We start from the raw sequence: 22,692 nt of genomic DNA, 5'->3' as shown, positions 1-22,692 counted from the left end.
TAGGGCTGATAGCCAGTACAAGTCTGTTAACTGACTCTATTGTTATAGAGAGAAGTGTTCTGATATTTACTTTATTACAATTAGCGGGATTAAAATGTGTATACTTTAATTAATAGTGGGGATTTTAAAAAAAACTTCTACAAAAGAAAATAAAACAGATAAAGGTGATGACATAGGTGTATCTCTTTAAAATATAAAGTTACAACCCTATCACTGCTGTGAAGTTTTAATGAGGCATGTTTCTCAGTGACGCTCTTGACAGAGTATAGCTTCCATCTCTTACCAACAGAATTAGCAACAAAACAGCCCGTTATTTGCCTTGTAAAACTATATATGAATAATGAATTGGTTTCAAGGATGGGTATATACATAAAAAAGGACAATAAAGTCCATTTAAACTTGATGTAAGAACTGTCCTCCATGGCTGTAACAGTCCAGTGACATACAGCATGTGTAACTGTACCATTTGGGGATACATGCACCTTTAAAACCGTTCATCGTCGTGCTATACCTGCCAAAAACACACCCCATCCATAATTCATAAATAAATAAAGAAAATCCTTGATTACATGATTTATGTGTAGGTGGGAATTATGTGCCTCTTATAAAAGAAGATATTACTTGTGAGAAGAGATCACTCAATATGTATTGATTCAAAAATCAACCAAACATACACCAAAATATAAAATCGATGAAAACGCTGTAAGTCGTCATTCACGCGGTGATTTTTATGACGTAAAATGATTATTTCTTCTTTCTGTAACGGCGACAAGCTGTTGTGATATCACTGTAAACCGCGACCTCAAGTGGCTTATTGCTGACGTAATATCGATTATCTGAATGTTTCACTTTGGACAAAATCACTTGGAGTCGCACAGTGCGCACTTTTCCTCCCGCTCCTTTCTCCCACAGTCTCTCCGTCTCTACACATCCATCCTCCGTTTCCTCCTGTAAGCATGCTGTGATCTTCATCTATACTTCGAGCCCAAAACCGTGAGATTAAGGGACTTTTTTTTTCTTCCTTCTTGCACGACCAGCCCTCCTCCATCCATCCCCACCACCTATCCATCCATTCAGGCGGATTTTACTCGGACCTGGTCTGTTTTTCAGCCCGGTCTTTGGGGCTGTGCCGTCGGGGCTGCTGAAGCTGGAGAGGATCGTGAAAACCTACCACAGGTGTAAGCAGGTTTTACGACGCTGCGGTACAAATGATTGAACACTGAGCATTAAACTCAACGCAATCTTCAGGCACCAACACACCGCGCTCCTTTTTCCTGAGAAATAGGACGGAGATAGAGGTTAACACACTTTGGGACAACTAAAGGGACGTTTTCCAACTTATGTCTCTGACCGAATAGGCTATAAAACACTGCTTTTATCTCCCAGCTGGGATTCCTAAGGAAGATGTGACCTTTTCTTTTGCGCACCGGCAATCCGACTACCTAATGAGCAAATCACTGCTTTTCTATCAGTTGCTCGATCTTGACATGTCTTTTTGTGGGATTACACGCGGAGATATGAGCACTGTAAGAGGCCGAGCTGGATTGTGAGGTTACTACCTTTTTGTTTTTCTTTTTTATTTGTCTCTTCAAAGAGGAAGTAGCGCTCTGTACGTTCAATGGCTTCAGTGTCAAGGTTGGCAAGGCGCAAGGATGCCAGTCGCTGGCCGAGGATGTCGTCAACTTTCTGGGCTGTGGTGCTTCTGACAGCGCTGCTCGTTCTCTACTGCGGTAAGTCCGGTCGCTCTTCTCCTCCTTCTCTCTTTTTTCTTCTTCTTCCCCTCCTTCCACCACTCATATCGGCATTTGGAAGCGTCGGACACGCAGATGCTCGTGCGCAGTGGGTGACCGTGTCATGTGGAGATGCTTTTACACCAAAAATCGTGCCACTTGTATAAGCAATCGCTCTTTGCGTATTGATCCAGGATGAGAGTTGTCGACGTGTCATTTGCTTCTTTTTTCTCAACAGTTATTGGACAACACACACACACACACAGAGAGAGACACTCACACACACACACACTAAAACCCACCTGCCCCCTTAATCTTTATCTTCCTCTCACTCATGGAAACACACGCAGAGGCATGAGCAGGCACTTACGCAGGGGAGAGGGCTTAGATAAGAGGGAAATGTGTCTTTATTGTCTGGTGGAACACACTTTTCCTTGGATTGCAGGATGAACCTAAGTGTGCCAGAGGCCTAATTAAATCTCTTGTGACTCCCTTTAATTCTCCCTCTAAGGAACACACACACACCTCTCTCTCCTGAGGGCTTTGTTACTGTCAGACTGACTCACTGAGGTCAGACAGTTGTGCTTCTGGTTTGACTTAACACCGGTTGCAGCAGATTGAACATATATCAAGATTTCATAGAGCATATAAGAAACAGACGTTTAGCCATGAATAATTCCTGTTTAGTTGCACATACAGCCCTCCAGGCAGGAATTCAACGACTGCCGGAGGATAACCTTATTAGGTAAATGTATGCAAACACACACACATGGTCAAACAATCTCTCTCTTTCCCCCCTCCTCCTCTGCTCTCTATGAGGCTACTTCTCTGGGCCGAGTGTGTCTTTTGATTTCTTGTTCCCTGGCACCCTCACACCTTCTCTCCCTCTCTCTTCCCTTCTCTGTCTCAAAGTGCATCTGACTCACTTACGAGGAGGAATCCAGCTGGCACACCGTGCTCCAGTCTGCTACGTGTGAAAAACCGAGGCTATGTGCAACAGCCATGATAAACCCATTAAAAAAAAACATGCACGAAAAAAAGGGGAAAAAAAGCTGAGGTATTTCATTAGCCGCCGAGCTAATGATTAATATAATCATCTTGCCTTTGAGCACTTTAACTGTGCTGGTGTTGAGGAGGGATAATCAGATTCGTTACATGATCAGTCTCAGGAGTTTTCCATGCAGCATCCACACCGGACCCATGGCCCCTTCCTTTGCCGTCTCTTTCCGTCAACAATGGACAGAAGATTGAGTTTGCTTTGTAATCACACAGACCCCAGGTTAATCAATAGGAGAGAAGTGGGGGGGGGGGGGCTTGGTTTATGAGAGTAAAAGCTTCTGGATAAGGGAGTGGAGGGGAGACGAGGGTCTTTTTTTCTTTGATGGTGCCTTTGGCCATGTTGATTGATCTCCTGCTTGTGTCCAATCAATGGTGCTTGGATGTTTGTTTCAGTCAGCAGTCTCTTAAACCTCCTCCGCCCCGCACCCTGCACCTCTAAGGGGCTCAACCTCCTCCCCAGCAGTACCCTCACCTCCTCTGGAACTTAATAATCCAGTCGGCAGTGATTCTTTGATTACTTTGATTTCTCTCTTTCATAACCTCTGCACCTCATATTGCTGAGAACTGTTTGGTGTGAAAAGCTGTTTGTCCATCACTGAGGCTGACATAACTCCTATTTTTGCCTCGTTTGGTTTCTAACTCTTGGACCAGTCGAGTAAAATAACAAAACCCATGTACATCCTTTTTTGTTTCAACCACTATTTGTCTATTAGACAAAACTCCTAAGGCCTCCTTCCTGTCAGTTCTTTCCTTTTAGCTCTCTCCCTTTTAGTCTTGTGGCTGATTAATCTCCTATCATTTGAACTCGCAGCTCTGAAGATTTCACTGCTTCTTTTAGCTTTGTGTTTCTTCTCATCCATTTCCATTTTGTTTGACCTTCCTCGCCTGTGCTGTCCTTCTGTTTTGTCCTTATTTCATATTTATCTTACCCTCTCCTCCACTTTGTTCTTGCGTCCTTTGATGTTCTGGTCAGCTGCGGTCAGTCTTTATCTCCATGTAGCACTCCGTTTTCCTCATACACCACCCCCTCCCTCTTTGTTGCACTTCTTTAATTCTCCCTCGTCTCTTTTCCATTTCTTCAACAGTGACGTCATTTTAGTCTTTTCTTGTGCAAGTCTGAGCTGAGATGACTGTTGCATGTTAGCAGTTTTTTTTCTTGCCCTTACATCATCGTTTTCTCATGTCCACCTGCTTCTCTTCTCCTCTGTGTAAAATTCTCCAAATTATGTCATTAGATAATTTCCTTTGCCCAACTAAAATGCCTAGATATTCCCATTTTAGAGGTTTTGGCTTCTAAAAGAAAAAAGAAAAAGTTGCTAATTGATTTTCTGTTGATCACTGAATGATTTAATCTGTTGTCTGTATTTCTATATTTTAATTTCTACCATGGTAAATTTATAGGGACAAAATTCATATCCTGAACCGGCTATATACATACAGTATATATTGCATTTACTGCATATGGCCAGGAAAGCAGTCTGCATATATATATAGGGCTTCAAACTAATCTTCCTAAGTTGCATATTTCAACTGAAGCATGTGGCTTTTTTTCTCCTTTCTTTTCTTATTTCATGGGGGTAATATGCACTTTCCACTCGTCTGAATGACTCAATATCCTGATGTGTTGGAGAGAATAAAGACGGCGTGTGCACACTGTAGAAATTTACATGCATGGTGTGCACTGTACAGCCATTGTTTGTAGCAAGGACAATTTTAACTTCACAGTGCGGCTGTGTTGTTGCAGCCAAAGGTGGGGAGGAGGAGGAGGAAGAGGAGGAGGGGGGTTGGATGGGTGGGCATGAAGAGAGGGGGATTGAGGGTAGCTCTGTGATTATGGCTATGACTCATATGGTGCCTGTCACCTAGAATCAACATCCAACTTCACACGATCTGCCGTCCTCACTCAGGCCCTTCTGAGGGAGAAAGATTGAAGAGGAGAGAGATGGAGGGAGGAAGAGAAGAGGGAGGCACTTACGGAGGTGAAGGCAGGTGGTGGCTGCGTATCCTCACTAATATGTTGATAAGGAGAGGGAGAGCTGCGGGGAGAGAGAAGAGGGATGACAGGAGGAGAAATGAAAGGGAAAGGGAGATTTGCAGAAAGACAGAAAGAGGCAGAGAGAGGAGATAAGTAAAAAGAAACCCTGCTGAGGGTGAAAAGGAGGGCACGGTGGAGAGGGGGAGAAAAAAGTGGAAAGGATCAGAATAAAGGAGGGAAGAGAGAGAAAGAGAGGCACCCGCAAGATAGATGACAAGTGCTCAACAGTTAAACTGCTCCTACTGTAAGCTGCTGTTAGAAACTCTAATCACACCAGAATGCTCCAATAGCCCGTGGTTACATTACAAAAAGAAGAAATAAATAAATTAATGCATTGTGTTCTGTGCACTAGCTCCCTCCTCTGGAAGCTCTCAGCCATGCATTTGTTTGCTGACAGTGCTATTATGTATTCATGAGGCTGTAGCTCTGCATGTGAGCTCGGAGGAAGGCGAAAGATAGATCCCACAAGGCTAGCTAATCAGTATGCTAATCTTAGCTTTGGATGGCTAAAGAATGTAGCACGGCCGCGGTCCTGGTTTGAACTGCGAGCAGAGAAGACGGAGGAAGAGATGAGGGGGAAGATGGAGTAACGAGCAGTGAGGAGGGGGATGAGAAGGAGGAAAAGAAAAGCAGGAGAGGTCATGTGCAACTCCTTTCTTGTAGCAGAGTCACAACAAAATTGCTGATTTTGAAATAGCTGATTCAGGCCAGCCTTCAGTGTAATCCACATACCTACATGCACAGACAGATATAAGCACTCAAGGGCAAACACACATTAGAGATATTAATGAACGGAACATCAAAGCAGACGAATAGGTTACACCAGTGCACACACACACACACACACACACACACACACAAGCACGGCTGCATCAAAGCAATTATTTGGGGTCATACAGAAAAATGCAAATACTCATGACCCATTTGCTCGTACATGAACGTCACCATGTGAGGTTTAAAGAACGCCAAAAAATAAAGGTCGGACACACGTTCATGAGCACATGTTTCCCTGCTGTCAGACGCCAAAGCTTTCCATCGCTGCTTAAAACCTTTTCCCCATCAGATCACTCTGTCTCTCAGCGTGGTCCCCTGTGTCTCCTCTCTGCCTGTTTGTTTATGACTCGCTGTTGTTTTGCGGCTGAAATCGATGGATTGTTGACTGTTGGGAGCGTTGGAGGAGAAAAGAAATGTTTGGACCCACCCAGGCGTCTCACCTCGTCACCCGAAGAGCTGAAAAGCACATAGACTCACATAGGTGGTGACCCAGGCAGGCTCATATCTAATAGCACACACACACACACACACACACACACACACACACACACACACACACACACATACACGTACACACATTTCTGTCAGGGATGTCTGAGAACCTTGCGAAGCTGATCTGATTCACCAGCCGAGGAAAAAACCGGGACTCGGCTGACCTCGAAAAACGCAAGAACTTGTAGGTGAACGCATGCACATATTTGAATATCTTATCCTATTTTCAGCATAGCCCCGAGCTTCTTCCTCTGCAGGGAGGGAGACGGAGAGAGGAGCCACTGTCAGGAAGCAGCAGAAAGGGCTGGCGATGGCCTGGGGATGTAAATTCATAAAGGGAGTCAACTTGTTGAGTTTTCCACCGAGAAAGCCAAGAGCCACATTATGGACCCCCGGAAATGGGGCCAGAGACTGTATGCATATTTGAACAGCTTTTTAGAAGGCAGCTTTGCAAAATTTAAACACCATGATGAGTGTCATTCGAAGTTAGAAGGGCGGCACGAGGGGGTGGGGTGGATGGTTTGCTGTTACTGTGTAATGAGCATGCCACAGATGGAAAGCATCAAGTTTCATGGGGCAAGAAAGGAATATTAAGCATATTGTGACTTACGGTTTGAAATATTAAGCAGCAATGGGATCATTTTCACCGTGCGCACGAGCCCATTGACATTAAATGGGAGATGGCAGCGTGGCCACAGGCGGTATGGCTTTTCTGTGCAGCATGCACTCGTGTGACAAGCTGCTGTTTGCATTGTGCTGCTGTGTTGTCTGACACTTAGCGAATACAGCATTTCACAATTAAGGGAATTCTTTCTTTCTTTCTTTTTTTTTGATTGTGGTCTTCAGGCATATTGTTCTTGGTGAGGCAACAGGGCATCTATCATCCCGTAAGCTTTAAGAATGTGTTGAAGTTTGGAGACCTGGACTGCGGGGGAAGGCAGTATTGTCATGTTGTGTTTTTTTCTCCTGTGACAGACTGCTAAAGCTGACAAGCAGATTGCTTCTTTTCTGAACAATATATCTCTCCTTTTTCAGACGAACATCTGTTTTATTGCCTTAGGAGTTTGTAAAATTTTCACAAACTAGTTCCCAGTTAACGGCATTTGTCCATGCTGAAGTATCTCAATAGTTCTGGATGGGTTTGCACAGACATTCATGGTTTCCAGAGGATGTACCCTACTGACTTTTGTGATCACTCAATCTTTGCCCTTTTCCTCAAACATCACCAATTGCTTCCAATGTGGATTTCTTTTTCTCATAATGTTTTTCATCCATTTCTAGATTGATTCCAATGGAATTAGTTGTTCTTCTTCACCTGTCAGGATGAATTGTAACAACCGTCCTTTTTGGTGCTGAAATCACAAATCACTCCTTTTATCGTTTCTGAGCTTTTTAGAGTCTTTTACAAAACTTTTTATGCAGAGGTAATATAGAGTGAATTACGTCTGAGCTGTGCTCTCAATCACAAGTGAAGGGAGCTCAGTTTTTAAAAGCTACTGTTCAGTCAATGACAATGGTGAGTTAGTAGAGTCAATTTAAGTCCATGTTAAAGGTTGCTCACACATATGTACTTAACACCTCTGCAAATTAGCCTATGCTAGGATGCTAGGCCGCTAAAGATGTACACATGTTAAACAATACAAATACAATATACACCTCACAGAGCTGTTACTTGAGCACAGGCTTGTGGAAGTTAAGCAGCTGCTAACCTCTGCCCTCTAAAAAAAATAAAATAAAAGAGATTTACAACAGAAACACAGAAGTCAAATAGACATATTTAGCAATCACAGGTGCAATGTTCTGTGCTGCCTCGCACCTGATCAATAAAAGTTGACCTTTTAGTTGACTAGCTTTATTTGACACACAACACTTAAAAATGCAAGTGTGCAATCAATTACAGGCTCCGCGCCTTTGCTTTCATTATGCATGTGTGCATGTGTGTGTGTCTGCTTATTGTTATGAGTATCGATTGAAGAGAAGCTCATGAGGAAACGGCTTAGCAAAAAGAAGGATGTAGTGCCATTTACTGCTGTAACAAACATGTCTACATGCAATACAGTATGTGCACTCGTGTAGTGACTGATCATCCAATCTATGACCTGTCCGGGGTAAAGGGGCAATAGCACGTATGTGTCTCATTAGAACAGCAGGCTTTTTGCTGTAGCTATAGTAAATCCTGGGACGCATCTTTGTGCCTGTGTTTTTTTGTTTTTTTAATCACAGCTACATCTGTGGTGAAACAGCACGCTGCCTGTTTCTCCACAGCTGCTCCATGGTCTCAGAACTGGCAACATCCACAACAGTTGGTGAACTTGTTTGTGCTAAGATGAAGTAAAAGTTTCACTTTTCTGTCTCGTCGATTCTACTCTTCTCGACGTTTCATCTGCGACACCTTCTCCTCCTCTGTTTATTTTTTTTGCCTGTCTGTGTTCGTCTGTCCTCTCTACCTACACCTTTGTAACCACTGCGTGACAAACATGAATGCCATAATAGCATGCTAATATGCTGTGACATTTACTTAATGTGAAAACAAATTGCAAAGTGTTTGGAGTTTGCAGTTAGGCAAAGTATCGTCGCATCTGCCACCATGGCTAATTGCACCTTAAATGCTCCGTGTCCCAACGTGAATTAATTTGATGTCAATGTGACTTTAATTACCATTAAAACTGCATGTATAATATTTACATATCATATTGTAAGTGGTGTGTGGCTGAGGGGGCTCAACAGGTCACAGTCAAATAAAGGGGCTGTTTGTGTGTTACTACTCGGTCTCCATTGTAGTATGCAAATATCTTGTGATTACTGCTCGTCCAGCTCTATGCTGGCAACATAGCTTGGAGAAAAACATTGTTTTTCTCATTAAAATGAAAGTCAAGCCATCTTTAATAACATCCCACAGGGGGAAGGCAGACATGTACGACAACTCCAGATTCTAGTACATGCACATGGGCAATTATCGATCTGTAAAGTTGTGGTTACATGGATGAACATATGCTTCTGGTGGAAACAGGCAGCTACACAGCGTTAAACTCAAACCACAACAAGGGATCCACAGCACGTGTGGTATATAGTTGCTAACGTTTACATTGCTGGATATTTACATAACCCACTTGCAAAAAAAAAAAAATCTACAGAATAACAAAATATTACAGCTGTTATTAAACCCGAGGTCAAGTTTATAACAGAGCACTAAAGCTGCTGTAAATATTAATGTACCATACATATTTGTAAGCTACATTATAACCAGCGCGTGAAATAAACATCACTAACCTGTAGTGATACATAAGGTAACACTTACAGTTTCATGTGCGCACTACTTATGTAAATCACTGACAACCTGCTCAGCACCAAAACACCCACGCCACGCTGCATTTCTTGGGAACCCTGGTGAAGATTGTGCGCATGTCGTGTGATATAACAGTTCTTTGGGTTCGTTTGACGATAACATCCAGAGCAGTGGAAGGCTGAGTCAGAGCAGGGACATTTGGACTGCGAAAAATGTTGAGATCCGAGTATTTGTCGAAGAAAAAAGTGATTAATGGTAAGTTTTTTCAGACCGGGTCCTGTAAATTTGCGAGATGCGGCTTAATTGGGTCAGAATCTGGACAGAGTCTTGCGGTGTGCTCCTGCCTCGAGAGGATTCATGGATGTGCACTTGTGCTTGTTTTGCCTAGGGCCAGTAAGCCCATTCAGAGAGAGATGCTAAAGCTGCTCCCCCCCTTTATTACTGCAAAAAGCAATTGCTTGGAAGAAAATGCCAGAATGGTGCTTTGAATTCCTGGAGGGGCCCATCACTGAGACGCAGCCCACGGAGCTGAGACAGCTAGCATCTGGAGCAAAGACATGGTGGTAAAGTGGAGAGAGAAAAGAGAGGGAAGGAGGGAGGGAGGGTAAGGAGAGAGGTGGAGAAAGGAAAAGAGGGAGTGGGATGGCAGAGAGGCAATGAGAAGGAGAGAGAGTAGGTGAGGGAGGAGAGACAGAGGGAGTGCACCAGGGAGGCAGAGAAATGGCGAGTGCGAGACAGACGGAGCAAGGGGTTGACGAGGGAGCAGTAGAAAGAAACTTGGGAGAGAAAAAAGGAGTGTGCAGGCAATGAGACAAAAAGACAGACAGACGAGAACACTCAGACGGTCCACCAATTGACAGCCAGTTGGGGAATAAAGTCAGCTAACACAATGAAGCAGTCGGCAGACAGACTCGCCGCGGAGTAGCCGAGAGGCTCTCAGAAGTAGAAACAAATATTACATTAGAAGAGACAGAAGCCATTTGTCACAGTGGGAGGCCTGAGAGGTAGTTAAGCTGCAGAATATAGGGACCCATACCCTGCTTGATACATGTCGCCATGAGGAGGAAATTGTGCTGAAGTCAACTCCGTTCAATCAGTTGTCTGGTGTCCTTCAATGACTCCCGCACTTAACAAGATAACAGCAGCACAAAGTTTCGCCGGCCCAACTCTCGAGAACTTGTTATGGGGCCTTGAGGGCCTCCCCTCATTCCTTCTCTCAGTCCTTTCCGCCCTCCTTTAATCCTCCCATCCTTCCCTTTCCCACCAGCTTGTCAGCCGCACCACCTCCACATCAAGGCTCGGTTGACATAGATGCTGACAGCCACGATTCAATGTTAATGTTTCTGGATGATAAATTCGCTGGACGTTTATGGCCTAAATGACAGCTGCACTCTGTCTGCACCCAGATGTTAGAGACGGTTGAGATTCTGACACCGTTTCAAGGATTGTTGCAGACAGACGCACAAAAAGGCAAAAGGATAGACAAACAGTCGGTCTTCTTTTGGCTCGGTGCCACAAGGTGCATTACCTGGCCCCCAATTTGAAATGGCTTCATTAAATAATAGCTGGAGTATGTTCATAATAACAAAAGCATCTGTTTTCTTATTTTCTCTCTCTGTCTTTCTCCTGCTCTGTCTGCCTCTCTCCAACTTAAGCTGCTGACACTCTCCGTGATTGATATGGAAATTACAATGCGCTTGCCCTCATTTATCTTGCACTGTTCCTTGTTGCTGGTCCAACAACCATTCTGGGATGCAGAAACGATGAACTGATTTGCAGTTGCTGTTGCAGAGAGCAAAAGGGATATACTGTAAAGATTTGATTTGAGACCCTGCATAGCCCAGAGGATGAGGACAGTTTCACATTTTTTAATGGAAAAAACAACCACTATGCCCATGCACAAAGCAGTAACCTCAATATTTCCGGAGGCACATAGCCTGTAGTACGGAGTCCCAGAAGCGACAGATGTCACTAATTGGATGAGTCAACATGTGTCACTGAAGACATAAATAAATGATGCTTCTGCTTCTGAACTGCCACTGAATAATTTAGATGTATGTATGTATAACTATAAAATCTTTCCATTTACCTTCCATTCACCCATGACTATAATTTTCACAATTCATCTCCCACTTTTACTGTTTTGTGGATCACAGCACATGTTTATTGTTTTGCCTCTAATTTTCTGTCTTGTATAGAATGACATACAGGCTATTACTGGGAGTGGCTGGAGGCTTTCAAACCATCTAGTACCTGTGATCACCATTTATCCGGTACATTTAACATCTAGATGTTTATCAGTCTCTTTTGGCTAGTGATTTAAACTGTTTCATTACATTTAGTCAACTGTTTCAACCTTTTATCTTTTTTTTGTTGCCTAGCTTGTAAACAGATTGCTTTTAAACAGGTGACATTTAGCTAACTATTTACACAGGTGGGTTTTTTTTTGTTTTTTTTTTAGCTCACCTTTCAAAAAGCTAACTTTAAAAACAGAGGACTTTCAGCTTACTTTTCAAACAGGTGACTTTTTGCTAAACTGTGGTGACCAGGCACCGTATCAGGTGTCCTAACACTTACTGTAAAATATCGCAGTTTTTAGCATTCACTACCAAACCATCCTGATTTTCACCACAATCCAAATCATAATTATTATCATAGATGTTTATTATCTTTCTTTTAAAACAATGCACCATGCGTCTGATTCCAATACTGAATGGTCTTTATGTATAATGTATCAATTAATCATTGTGTCATTGTCAAGGCTGTTGCTAGTTTATGAGTCTCAAGCAAGTGTCATAGGTTATGACCCTGTCGGCTCTTTCTGACAGAGCCTGTCAGTATGCTAATGGTTAGCTGTAATTAAAAAGTTGGTCTTTTCTAAAGAGCTCCAGGAGGCCTTTGGCCAAGAAGGTGCTGGTGTGCTAAGTGCTGTAATAATGCCATCCTGATGAAAAGGTCTGTGCACGTATAAATGCATATGTGCATGAAGGCTATACAAATGTGCAGTACACCTAATGTGGAGTCATACAGGCTGTAAGACTTTAAGCAAACTATACAGTACAATCAATTATAGTAATCAGGTGTTTCATATTCATTTGTGACTATGAAAGTGGACTGCAAGATTGCAATCTGTCAAAAACATGTAAAGATATGAAAAGAACAACCTCTCTTTTGTATAATACAGAACACTCAGCTATTAAAAATTGGAATAATGAATCCCGTTGAGCTAGTGCTCCCTGAGGAACCAATTTCCCCTTGCTGGGAGGCATGCTTGCTTCTATAGTTTAAATATGTTATATAAAGTACATTACACCTGTAGAAGATCACTGCTCAGTATTTTTACAGTCATGTCACAAATTCTCCTTTTGATAAACATGTTGTACTATTTTGTGTGATGTTGGTCATTTACATTCCCAACCTTACCTAATCCAACAAATATTGATGCAGCATAAATGGAGAAGATTATGAGGTAATGGCAGGGCAGGCAAGTAAAGTGTGGCATCAAGGCTTAAAAACTCATTCGCTTGTGGAAGTCTCTTTTGCGATGAGGATGATTTAGGAGAAGTTAAGATGAAAAAATCTGTGAAGTGGGATAAGCGTGATCTCTCACTACAGCAGCAGAAAGGCAAGCTGCAGTGGCAGAGAGTACCGGAGCATCCTGATGCCTGGAAAGGGACAAACAGATGAAATTTAGCTGTAAGAATTTCAGTTTTTTCGGTGCTTTAACGCAGTCTCGCTACAAGATTATCTCAATTTTATAAATGACATTGTGTTCACTTTTCTTCATTCAAATTATGTGAAGTAAATGCAACACATTTACTGTGTGTAGTAGGAGTTAAAGCAGAAGTAAGTGATCCGGTCGTTTTGGCTAACTTCTTGTCAGCCGATGGAGTTAGCAGTCCCCGCCCTCGTCCCTACGTCACCACATTCACACGCATCCCTTGGCTGCACATACAGAGAGGGCCGCCCCTTTATGCCATTCTCTCTCCTCATTGGATAAAGGTTGTAGGATACAAGGAAGGTTTTCTCCTGGGCTTACAGCAGAGCAGAGTGACTGACAGACCCTTGTTTCAGACCAAACACTCTATGTAAGTGATTGCCGTCGGAAGATATAACTATTTAAGACTTATTAACACAAACATTCCACTTAGGCCTACTTCTGCTTTAACATTCTCAGCTGGTGGATGCTTACTGCATACCAGGCTGGGGGAAGCAATAGTTTGTGTAAGTAGGCTCAGTTCTAGTGCTGCTGCCCTCACTTTTACTCTTCTTTGTGTTCCCAGACTACTGTAAGTGATAGAGATGAAAGTATTACAACAGTGATCACTGACAATCTTACATGCAGGTCACTGTATGACCGTGTTTAGCTTCCTTTTAAACAGTACTGCTATGAAGTAGGGCTGCACAATTAATCAAATTTTAATCACGATCACGATTTTGGCTGCCACGATTAAATTAAGATGATCGTCACGATTATTGACATGTAAAAAAACGGGCTGTGCTGCATATCAAATCAAGCGCTTTCTCAACCAATAGTCCGCCAACCACCAGGGGGCGAACGAGAGGTCAGGGCTCCATGAAGCTGCCTAACTAACAAGCCAGCGCATCCTCCCTTTACATGTTGTTTACAGTCCAGAGTGTGTGTCCCAGCCGGTCTGCGCCTTCAAATGCTGCCGTAGCCTACTATCACCTATGCTGCTGTACTGTGTCACCTTCTGCGCCCGGTGTTACGTCTCACTCATAGACTGTATGGATCTCACTCTGCAGTGAGAGTGAGACGATGTCGGCAGCAGACGGTGACAGTAGACATGACGTGTGTCTGTGTCTGGTCAGTCAGCACCTCAGGCTGTCTACTGTCGCCGTCTCTCTCTGGATCGGATGGAGGTCGGGCTGCGGGGTGGTCTCGAAGCTGGACCGAGACCCCGTCACCCCACGCGGCCGTTTTGGTTTTAATTACATGTTACGTTGTGTAAATAAAACGTTCGGACCGTGATCATAACGGCCGGTAACGGCGATCTATGGCCGTTTTGGTGGCAGCACAGTTGAGCCAGGCCGACCTGCTGGACGCTGCCTGTGTGAAAACACTTGGTCTGTTCATTAAATGTTTTTAATTCGTTCCAAATTGCTGCTGAACCACCCGTGCTGTGCTTTGGTCCATGCTAGACAGACTCTTGCCCACACATCTCTGTGTATCATTGATGGCAAAAATTAATTTTTACCTATAGCCTACTTTGAAATTACATTTCAGAGCCTGTACTTTCTTACTTTTATTTGAGTAAAGGAGTTGAATCAGCAGCTACTTCTACCAGATTTATTTTTTATTTTTTGTTTTTTACACAAGTATCTGTACGCTACTGTACAGAATGACACCTCTGCACTCTGCAATGGCATTTATTTTTCGCTAGCCGTTTGTCTTGGGTAAATTTTATTTTAGGCTATTATTTATTTTTATTTTACGTTTTATTTTGAACTGAAAGCCTTGCTCACATAGCCTATTGTTTGTTTCAAATAGAAAGTGCAATAAAAACATGTTTTATCTAACATAATGTATAATCGTGATTAATAATCGTGATTTCAATATCGACAAAAATAATCGTGATTATCATTTTGGCCATAATCGTGCAGCCCTACTATGAAGTTTACCTAACTTGACTCTGCTGGTACACATTTGCTCCCCTTGACACCTCACATACATTTCAAACTACTTGCTGTATGTCAAAGCATGAGTACAGAAGAGGAATGTGTACAGAGGACATCCCTTGGGGCTTGGTAGAGCTGTGTGTGTACCAGTAGTAGCCTATCAGACGGTAGCTCAGTAGCTTGTTCCCCTGCTTCTGGCAGCTTGTGGAGTTTGACTAGATTCACCACTGCTGATTTTAAGCCAGATGGCAGGGTCAGCTTGCCAGTCCATCACTCAGTCCACCACTTTGGTCCAGACTGAAATATCAGCACAACTATTGGACTGACATAAAATTTTGTCCAGACATGCTGCTGCCCAGATAGTAATGAATCTTCATAACTTTGCATTTCCCTGTCTTTTCATCCAACTCTGCTATCAATATTTTCATTTGTTCAACACTTTCATTTATGAATAAATACTTACAAACTAATGACATTCCCATCAGACTCTGATTTATTTTGCATGTCATGCTAATGAGCAAAGGTTAGAAAGCTAATGCACTATGACAGTGGAAAAGGTAAACATATAGCCGCTAAACACCAGCACATTAGCATAGTCATTAGCATTTTGCTCAAAGCCCTGCTGTGTCTACAGCCTCACAAAGCTGCTAGCTTGGCTGCTGGATGCTTAGTTGTTTATTTATTAGAAATTTATTCACAAGTGGAATCAACAAAATTACCACTGTATGTAATGTTAAGCAATAGCTCATCAGCTAAACATTGCCTACAACAATTATAGTTTTTAGAGGAGCAGTGAAGTATGAATTGCAGATCCTTTTTAGACATTTTTACAGCGATGGTCCAAACTGGTTCCAAACAGTCTTTTTTTTTTTGCCAAAGCTAGAGTTAAATACTTTGCTTTGACTTCAATCAACATGCTCAGACCCGTGGACCTCCAGTGAGGTTCGTGTGTTGATTTGCACATGTTTTAGCCTTTTGTAAGTCGTCACCTCTGGAGCTCTTGAGGGGGCGAAGCTGCTCGGTGTCCACTCTTTTTCTCTTTACCCTTGTGACACAGTCTGGGGGAGAGAAGAGCAACATGCAGGAATAGAGGCGGAGATGCAAGAGAGAAGCAGAGGGGTGGGACAGAAGGTTAGCACCGCTGCAAGGGACACAGTAGGAAATGTCGCCTGAAAGTGCTCAGCGAGCTGCAGCACTGTAATTCCAGCTGATACTCCTCTACATGATGAAACACGCCTCGGTTATGCATGCATGGCAGGCTGGAGGATGTATTGTTATTTCTCTTACGCGCTCTTGCTATCTCAGTCTTTCTTTGTATACAGTATTTCCTCTCACCCCAATCTCCCCAGCGCTCCCCCCCTCTCCCCCTCAAGCCTCTGGCGGTGATAAACTCCTCCATTGTCACTGTGACAGCAGAACATGTGAGCTGCGCCTGCCTCTTCAGGGTTGAGGAGCTCATTACGACTTCTCAGCGGGGACCCTATAGGCAACAATATATGTGATGCGAATGTGACACAATCAGTGGAATTCATGCAAATGCGCTCTGTTATGAATTAAACTGGTGGATATTATCCTTTGTGCTATGTAACACAACTTACATTATTCCTGGCAAACCCCGTATTTCATGTGGAGACCCGCATTCACACAATTTCGATGCAAGCACTGTTTTCAGATAAAAAGAAAAACATGGTTTCTTGTGATTTCATGCCTCTCCATCCATGCATGATAATATCTTGAAATGTATTCAAATGGTATAAATGGCTGGTTATGGGAGCTCGGTGCCATTTGTGAAAATGACACATTTTCACTCCGATAATTTGATCTGATATTGAACATGTACTATAGCTTTGAAGAAAAACACTATCCACCTCAGGCGTAAAAACACAGCATCATCTGTCATTACTGTCTAAAAAAGATACAATCTACACAGTTTTTAGTATTGCTTCTCTTCCAAAATGGACTGACTGAATCTGACAGTAAAGAGCTGTACAATAACCCACCAGTGGTTGTTCTGAGCAAAAACAGAAAGTTTAAAGGGTCACATCAACAAACCACCTCTCCTAGGGCTGTCAAGCCATTATTTTCCCATCGTATTTCTCTGTTATTTATTGACATTGGCACTATGCAGATGATTGGTGGCATGACACTTTCTATACAGATTTGTCACTGTTGATTTTTGTTACATTATTAATGCAGCATCACAAGCAAAATTAATTTACCTCAGTTCTGTTCAGGTGGAGACAGCAATCTCTATACCATGTGCTAAATGAGCTCCAAGCTACATGGCTGCATGGCTAGACCAAGACCTTTAACTCAAGCAGTTCAGGAAAGTGAAAGTACCGTTGCTAAATATCTATTTAGATAAATCTTGAAGTAACTGTACTGTACAGTAGTTGTATATTTTCCAGAAGATCCCTACTCCCGAAAATCAAAAATGGTTATATTTTCATCTTGCTCGGACAGATGCTATTGATAGTTTTCTGCAGCTTGTTAATGGTCAGCTGCCATTGTCGTTGTGTTGTATTGTCATTTGTGTTTGTTATGTTTGTCTTTATCAACTGGGAAAAAAAGCTATTAGAAGATGCCACATTTGACTTAAAATCAAAAACATTAATTGCAAGTTACGTAACAGCAGATGAATCCGCAAGGAAACAACTGTCACTTTGTGCCGTCTCAACCAGCCCCAACAGAAAAATGCAGTTTATTGATGCGTGAATTAATTTTACTTTTAGTGTGTGAGCTGTATTTTTATCATGATAATCAATGCGACCTTTGTAACACCTGAGTTTTACTTGCAATGGAGTGTTTTAACAGTGTAAAGGACCTGAATATTTGCTGCACCACTGACCTTAACCTTTACATTGCATGCTCTAGTTTCCAGCATATATTAAAATGCCTAGTCAGCCAAGGTTTGGCAGATGTACAATATGAATATTTTGTGACTTTGCAGGTATGTTTATTTGCTTATGATCTTGATTAAAAAGAAAAGAAAATCATTATTCTGCACATAATACATGCCTCTAAAAGGAGAATGGGTTACATGGGGACTAGTGAGAAAATGAGTTATTTTATCCATAATTTGTGTGAATTCATCCTTGGAAACATTTGCACTGCAGCACATCTCCTAAATGCTTCATTTATCAACATGCACGTTTTATATTAACAGCCGAAATATCGATGATGAGCCGTTTCTACACTCTTTGCATCACGCCATACACAACAATTAACAAATTACAACATGTTTCTGGTAACTCTCAAATTAAGAATAATTGTCACAGATAGAGTTTGGAATTGCAGAATCGTCGACTCAGGGGCCGCATTGAATTCAGTACATAATATCGAGAGCGTGATTTCATTTTGATAAAAAATGATCTATTATCACAAGAAGATGCATGTGTCACCAGCTCCCCAATTAAATCAGAAGCTCTTAGTAGCGAGTGTTGGTTGATGAAACCGTCCTACACACCCACATAAATATAATTACTTCATTTGTCAACGTCCGGGGGACACCACATCCAGTCCCTGCACAGCCAGCTTCCAGCAGAGAAATGAATAGAGAGAACTCCTCGCCATTTTGCCCTCCTCTTTATCTCCTGCAGGGTCCGTCCCATGCAACTTAATCACAGCTATAATCATTCCATAAGAGCAGAAGTTATCATTTCATCAATTCCCTTTGGCCCTCAGAGGACATTACAAGCTGGATATGAGTTTCACATCAAAGTAGACACCACCCCCTTTCACCCACACCTACACACACGCACGCACAGAATTATTGCTGTGCAGCCCTCTGCTGAAGAAGGGCATGCATTATTCAACAACATGCTAACATCAATTAAAGACGCACTGCATGAAAAAAAAAAATCTTCTTTTTGTTTTGTTTTCTTAACCTCTGATCGACGTAGGTGGGGGTTGGTCGACATCTGTTGTTACGGGTGCTGTTGCAGAAAGGTGGTGATCAGATGATGGGCGTCATATTTGTGTATTCTAATCCCATCTTGCATTGAGAGGACAGATGTTGGCAAGCTAATTAACAAATCCTTGGGCGATGTCGAAGTATGTCTTCGCATTCAGAGGCTCCAGGAGGGGAGGGCGATGTTTTGTTGGATCATACACAGTCAGCATCTCAATACACACTTGCACACATACTACTAGTGCGCGCGCGTGTTTGTGTGTGTGTGCAAGCGGTAACATTCACTATCTCCCTGCACTCCAACCCACCTCCTCCTTTATCGCTCTGCTTTTGGAGTGACACATGATTCTGAGTGCAAGTGAAACCCAAGTGAGAGACACAAAGCGGAGAGGAGGTGGGGTGACTCGTTTTCCATTTCCTGCTGACACACTGTGTCATCAGCTGTTGCTATTTTGTGCGCGACGAGACAGAGGCATCATATTATTGCTTTGATACATCAGATAAAAGTAAATACTGAATATTTCAGCATTTCTGCATCAGGAGGGCATGTAATAAACATGAATCAGTTTTCTCAGCAGATGTATTTATACATTTTAATTGGAGCATAATTACAGATGAAGCATTTTTGTTAACTGCATTGATCACCTCTATTTGCCATGTTGTTATTACATATTTGTTATGTTATATGTGTTTTTGATGATTCATTACAGGCAATTTCACCAGTTTTTTAAAGCTCATTTTACAGTATTTGTCACAATCGCATGCAATTATTGTGGCCAAAAACAGCCCATGGAAAACATTATCACCATGGAAATCATCAAATTAGTACTAAATATAGCAATTTTGGACACAGTGTTGTAATCCATGTTTTTGCACGTTTACAAATTTTATTTTTGGTGTAAATAGCTGCAAAATAATCAAATGATTAAATTTAATGTTATTTACAATGTTTAATATTCAATTTAGTTTTACTGGACAGGATATTTGGGTTCTTTCGCAGAGAGTTTATTATTGGACTCAAGTCTCTCTACCCCCAGCATGATGGCTGATAAAAGACAGAACTTTTGAACATAAAAATAAACAGCAGGTAAAAAAAAACCAAAAAAAAAAAACTATGTTGAGCTCCTTTAACACCCGTCGCCTGACCACATAACACCAGAGCTGACCCATGAAGGAGACCTGATTCAGGAGCTGTTGTTAACAAGAAATGGACACTGAAGCCAGAGCAAGAGCCTGGTGCTCTGGTCCAACTGTGTCTCTTTTTTTCTCAGTAGAAATGTGCTCCTTTGTGGTTCATCAAAGTGGAGCTGCAAGTAAAGACGGGAAACTGGGGCTGGAGTTGTTACCATCAGAATGAGTCACAGTGGTTTATAGTAAACCTGTTGTAATGGAGGGAGCTGTTCTGGCAGTGAAAGCACATGTAATGACGTCTGCTGTGGGCCTGAGTGCTGATTTTCGGAAGTCAGAGATAAATATACCCTGATGGTGTCACCAGGCTTATTATTGTATATGCACCTGGAGAGAATACAAATCTTTTAATGGGCGGCCTCTGGTACTGTACAAACTGAGTCATTCAGGAGTTTTAAGACCAAAGTCTGAAAATCAGCATCATCTCAGCTTCTGCCATTTTTGATTTTGACAATGTGTCTATTACTGTCCTCCCATCTTTGCTGAAATAGCACTGAATTGCTGGAGTGGCCACTTGTCTCACTGCTTTGTGTTGTTTTTAAGTGCTCCTGTTTCTTTTATAGCTGTTTTATTGTGTCCTCTAAATGCATCTTGAAACCAGTACAGTATTTATTCCTATTGGCTAAAAGTTGGTAATGAGTTTCATAACAAAATAGAGGAAAAATACAGTTCATCTACACCTTTATGCAGCGTAAGCTATGAATCTTATAGCTATGTAGTAACACCTGCCCACATGTAACACACAGCACATTCAGTATAGTGTATATCATTCATTATCCACTTAAGCTACAGAGCTGTAACACACATATGTTCATGAATAGTTAATTTTAACATTTAAATAACAAACCTCTCTCTCTCTCTGTGTGCTGATGACTTGGCTGGCGGTGCCCTCTGGGTTAACTCTCAGTTTTAAAGCTGCGCTGCTGTAGTTGACTCAGCTTTGAGCGTCAGAGCAGAGGGCTGAACGTCTGCTCACCCTCACTGCAAACTGGAGCTGCCCTTATCATGACAGTGGCTAAAGAGAAGGTAAAGCCTTAATGGGTCGCTAATTGCCTGGGGTGACGGCTCGCGGGGCACAAGGCCTTCCTCTTGAACACACACACACACACACATTTACAATCATACACTTGATCTCTTACGCAAGATGCATTCTCTGTCGCCCACTTGCTCTTACTCTCTCTTTACGTTGCTCTTTTTTTTCTCACCTCCACACACTCAGTCCTCCACACAACAGCCTATTCTTGTCAATCCACTTTTTTAACTTACATACATTTCATTTTATTCATTTTTTTGGGTGGGGTTACCTCAACCTGAGCCTAACCCCACTATAAAACCCAGCTGCAATCTTAATCCTTGTCCTCGCAGGTGCAGCAAAACCACAAGGATACACACCCGTACCTACACACACACATACACACACACACACTCGATATACGCAGAGTATGCAAATTCATAAGATAGTGGAGAGAGGGTACCAAATAATGAATCCTCTTCCCACTATTTCAGGGAGATGAATGGCCAGGAGGGTGGAAATAGAATTTCTCGATTTCATAACCCCGTTCTTTTGTCGTATTGTCATCCTCTGTAACGAGGTCACCTCAAATCGCTCCTCACCCACTGGAAATCAGGGAACAGGAGTACGTTAAGAGAGAAATGAGGAGAGACTGTAATGTCAGAAATGTAGGGGGCCTTCAGGGCCAATCTTAAGTGTGTAGACTCGGTGGCGAATGTTGACGCCTTTTGAAAAGACAAGTTCTGTGTCCTCGCGGTGAATGCGAATTGTGCTACTCATTTGAATGTCCAGCTGGAGTGTGTGTGTGTGTGTGTGTGTGTGTGTGTGTGTGTGTGTGTGTGTGTGTGTATGAAAGCAGTTTTGTTAAGGCTCGCTGGTGAGCATGCGGACGCATTGTGTGACTGAAATGAATTATCAGAAGCTTACGAGTGGATGCGCCTTGAAATACACTTGCCTTGGCTTCCCTTCCATCTTTTAATCTTTCTCCCTGTCCCATTTGCACACACACACACACACACACACACACACACACACACACACACACACACACACACACACACACACACACACACACACACACACACACACTTCCTCCACCCCTCCACCTACAGCCACGGGAAGGGGCACTAAGTTCTCATCCTTTGGGAACCACCAAGAGAGATTAACGTGAAGTATTTCTCTCTCCACGGTGGTTCACTTCTGTAGTGCTGCTAATCTAATGCACACATTATTCAGCGAGGCCCCTGCATCTATTAATGGAGAGCACAGCCAGATTTATCGCCCAGGTTTAACTGTATGGTAAAATAGCGCATTAAGCAGATGATATCACGGCGTATATGAAATGATTATGCTGGCTCCTGGATAAAAAAAAAAAAAAAAAAAAGAGGAGGCTGAGGAGACCTTCTTAATTAAATGCAAGGTCCACTGGTATATACATCACTGTTTTCTTTTTTTTGTTTTTTCCTTATGCACAGACCACTTAATGTAAACTGTGAGGAAGTGGAGCCGCTTTTGCCTCTCTTAATAGCTGAGAGCTGATCTGCAACATTTTATCCCTCCTCCTCC

At 42.5% G+C, this 22,692-nt stretch overlaps 1 protein-coding gene across 3 annotated transcripts in view; it reads left to right on the top strand.

Annotated features, from left to right (window-relative positions):
• tafa5a (TAFA chemokine like family member 5a) overlaps positions 1–22,692 on the top strand; it is a 178,439-nt gene that overhangs the window by 36,400 nt on the left and 119,347 nt on the right. Inside the window, exon 1 of one of the 3 annotated variants that reach the window (XR_015035047.1) lies at positions 874–1,730. The exons of 1 other annotated variant lie outside the window; for it this stretch is intronic. Coding sequence is in view for 1 of the 2 variants with exons in the window: in XM_085769072.1 (XP_085625198.1) it covers positions 1,619–1,730 (112 nt within the window). In the remaining variant the exon portion in view is untranslated. Of the gene's footprint in view, positions 1–873; positions 1,731–22,692 lie in introns of those variants that run through there. One more of the 3 variants, XM_085769072.1, reaches the window with a different exon arrangement.

The sequence above is a fragment of the Trachurus japonicus genome, chromosome 23, assembly GCF_045865225.1.
Source record: "Trachurus japonicus isolate A0001 chromosome 23, Traja_1.0".
NCBI lineage: Eukaryota > Metazoa > Chordata > Actinopteri > Carangiformes > Carangidae > Trachurus > Trachurus japonicus.
The sequence above is the reverse complement of the archived record's forward strand: the minus strand, read 5'-3'. Positions and strand labels throughout refer to the sequence as shown.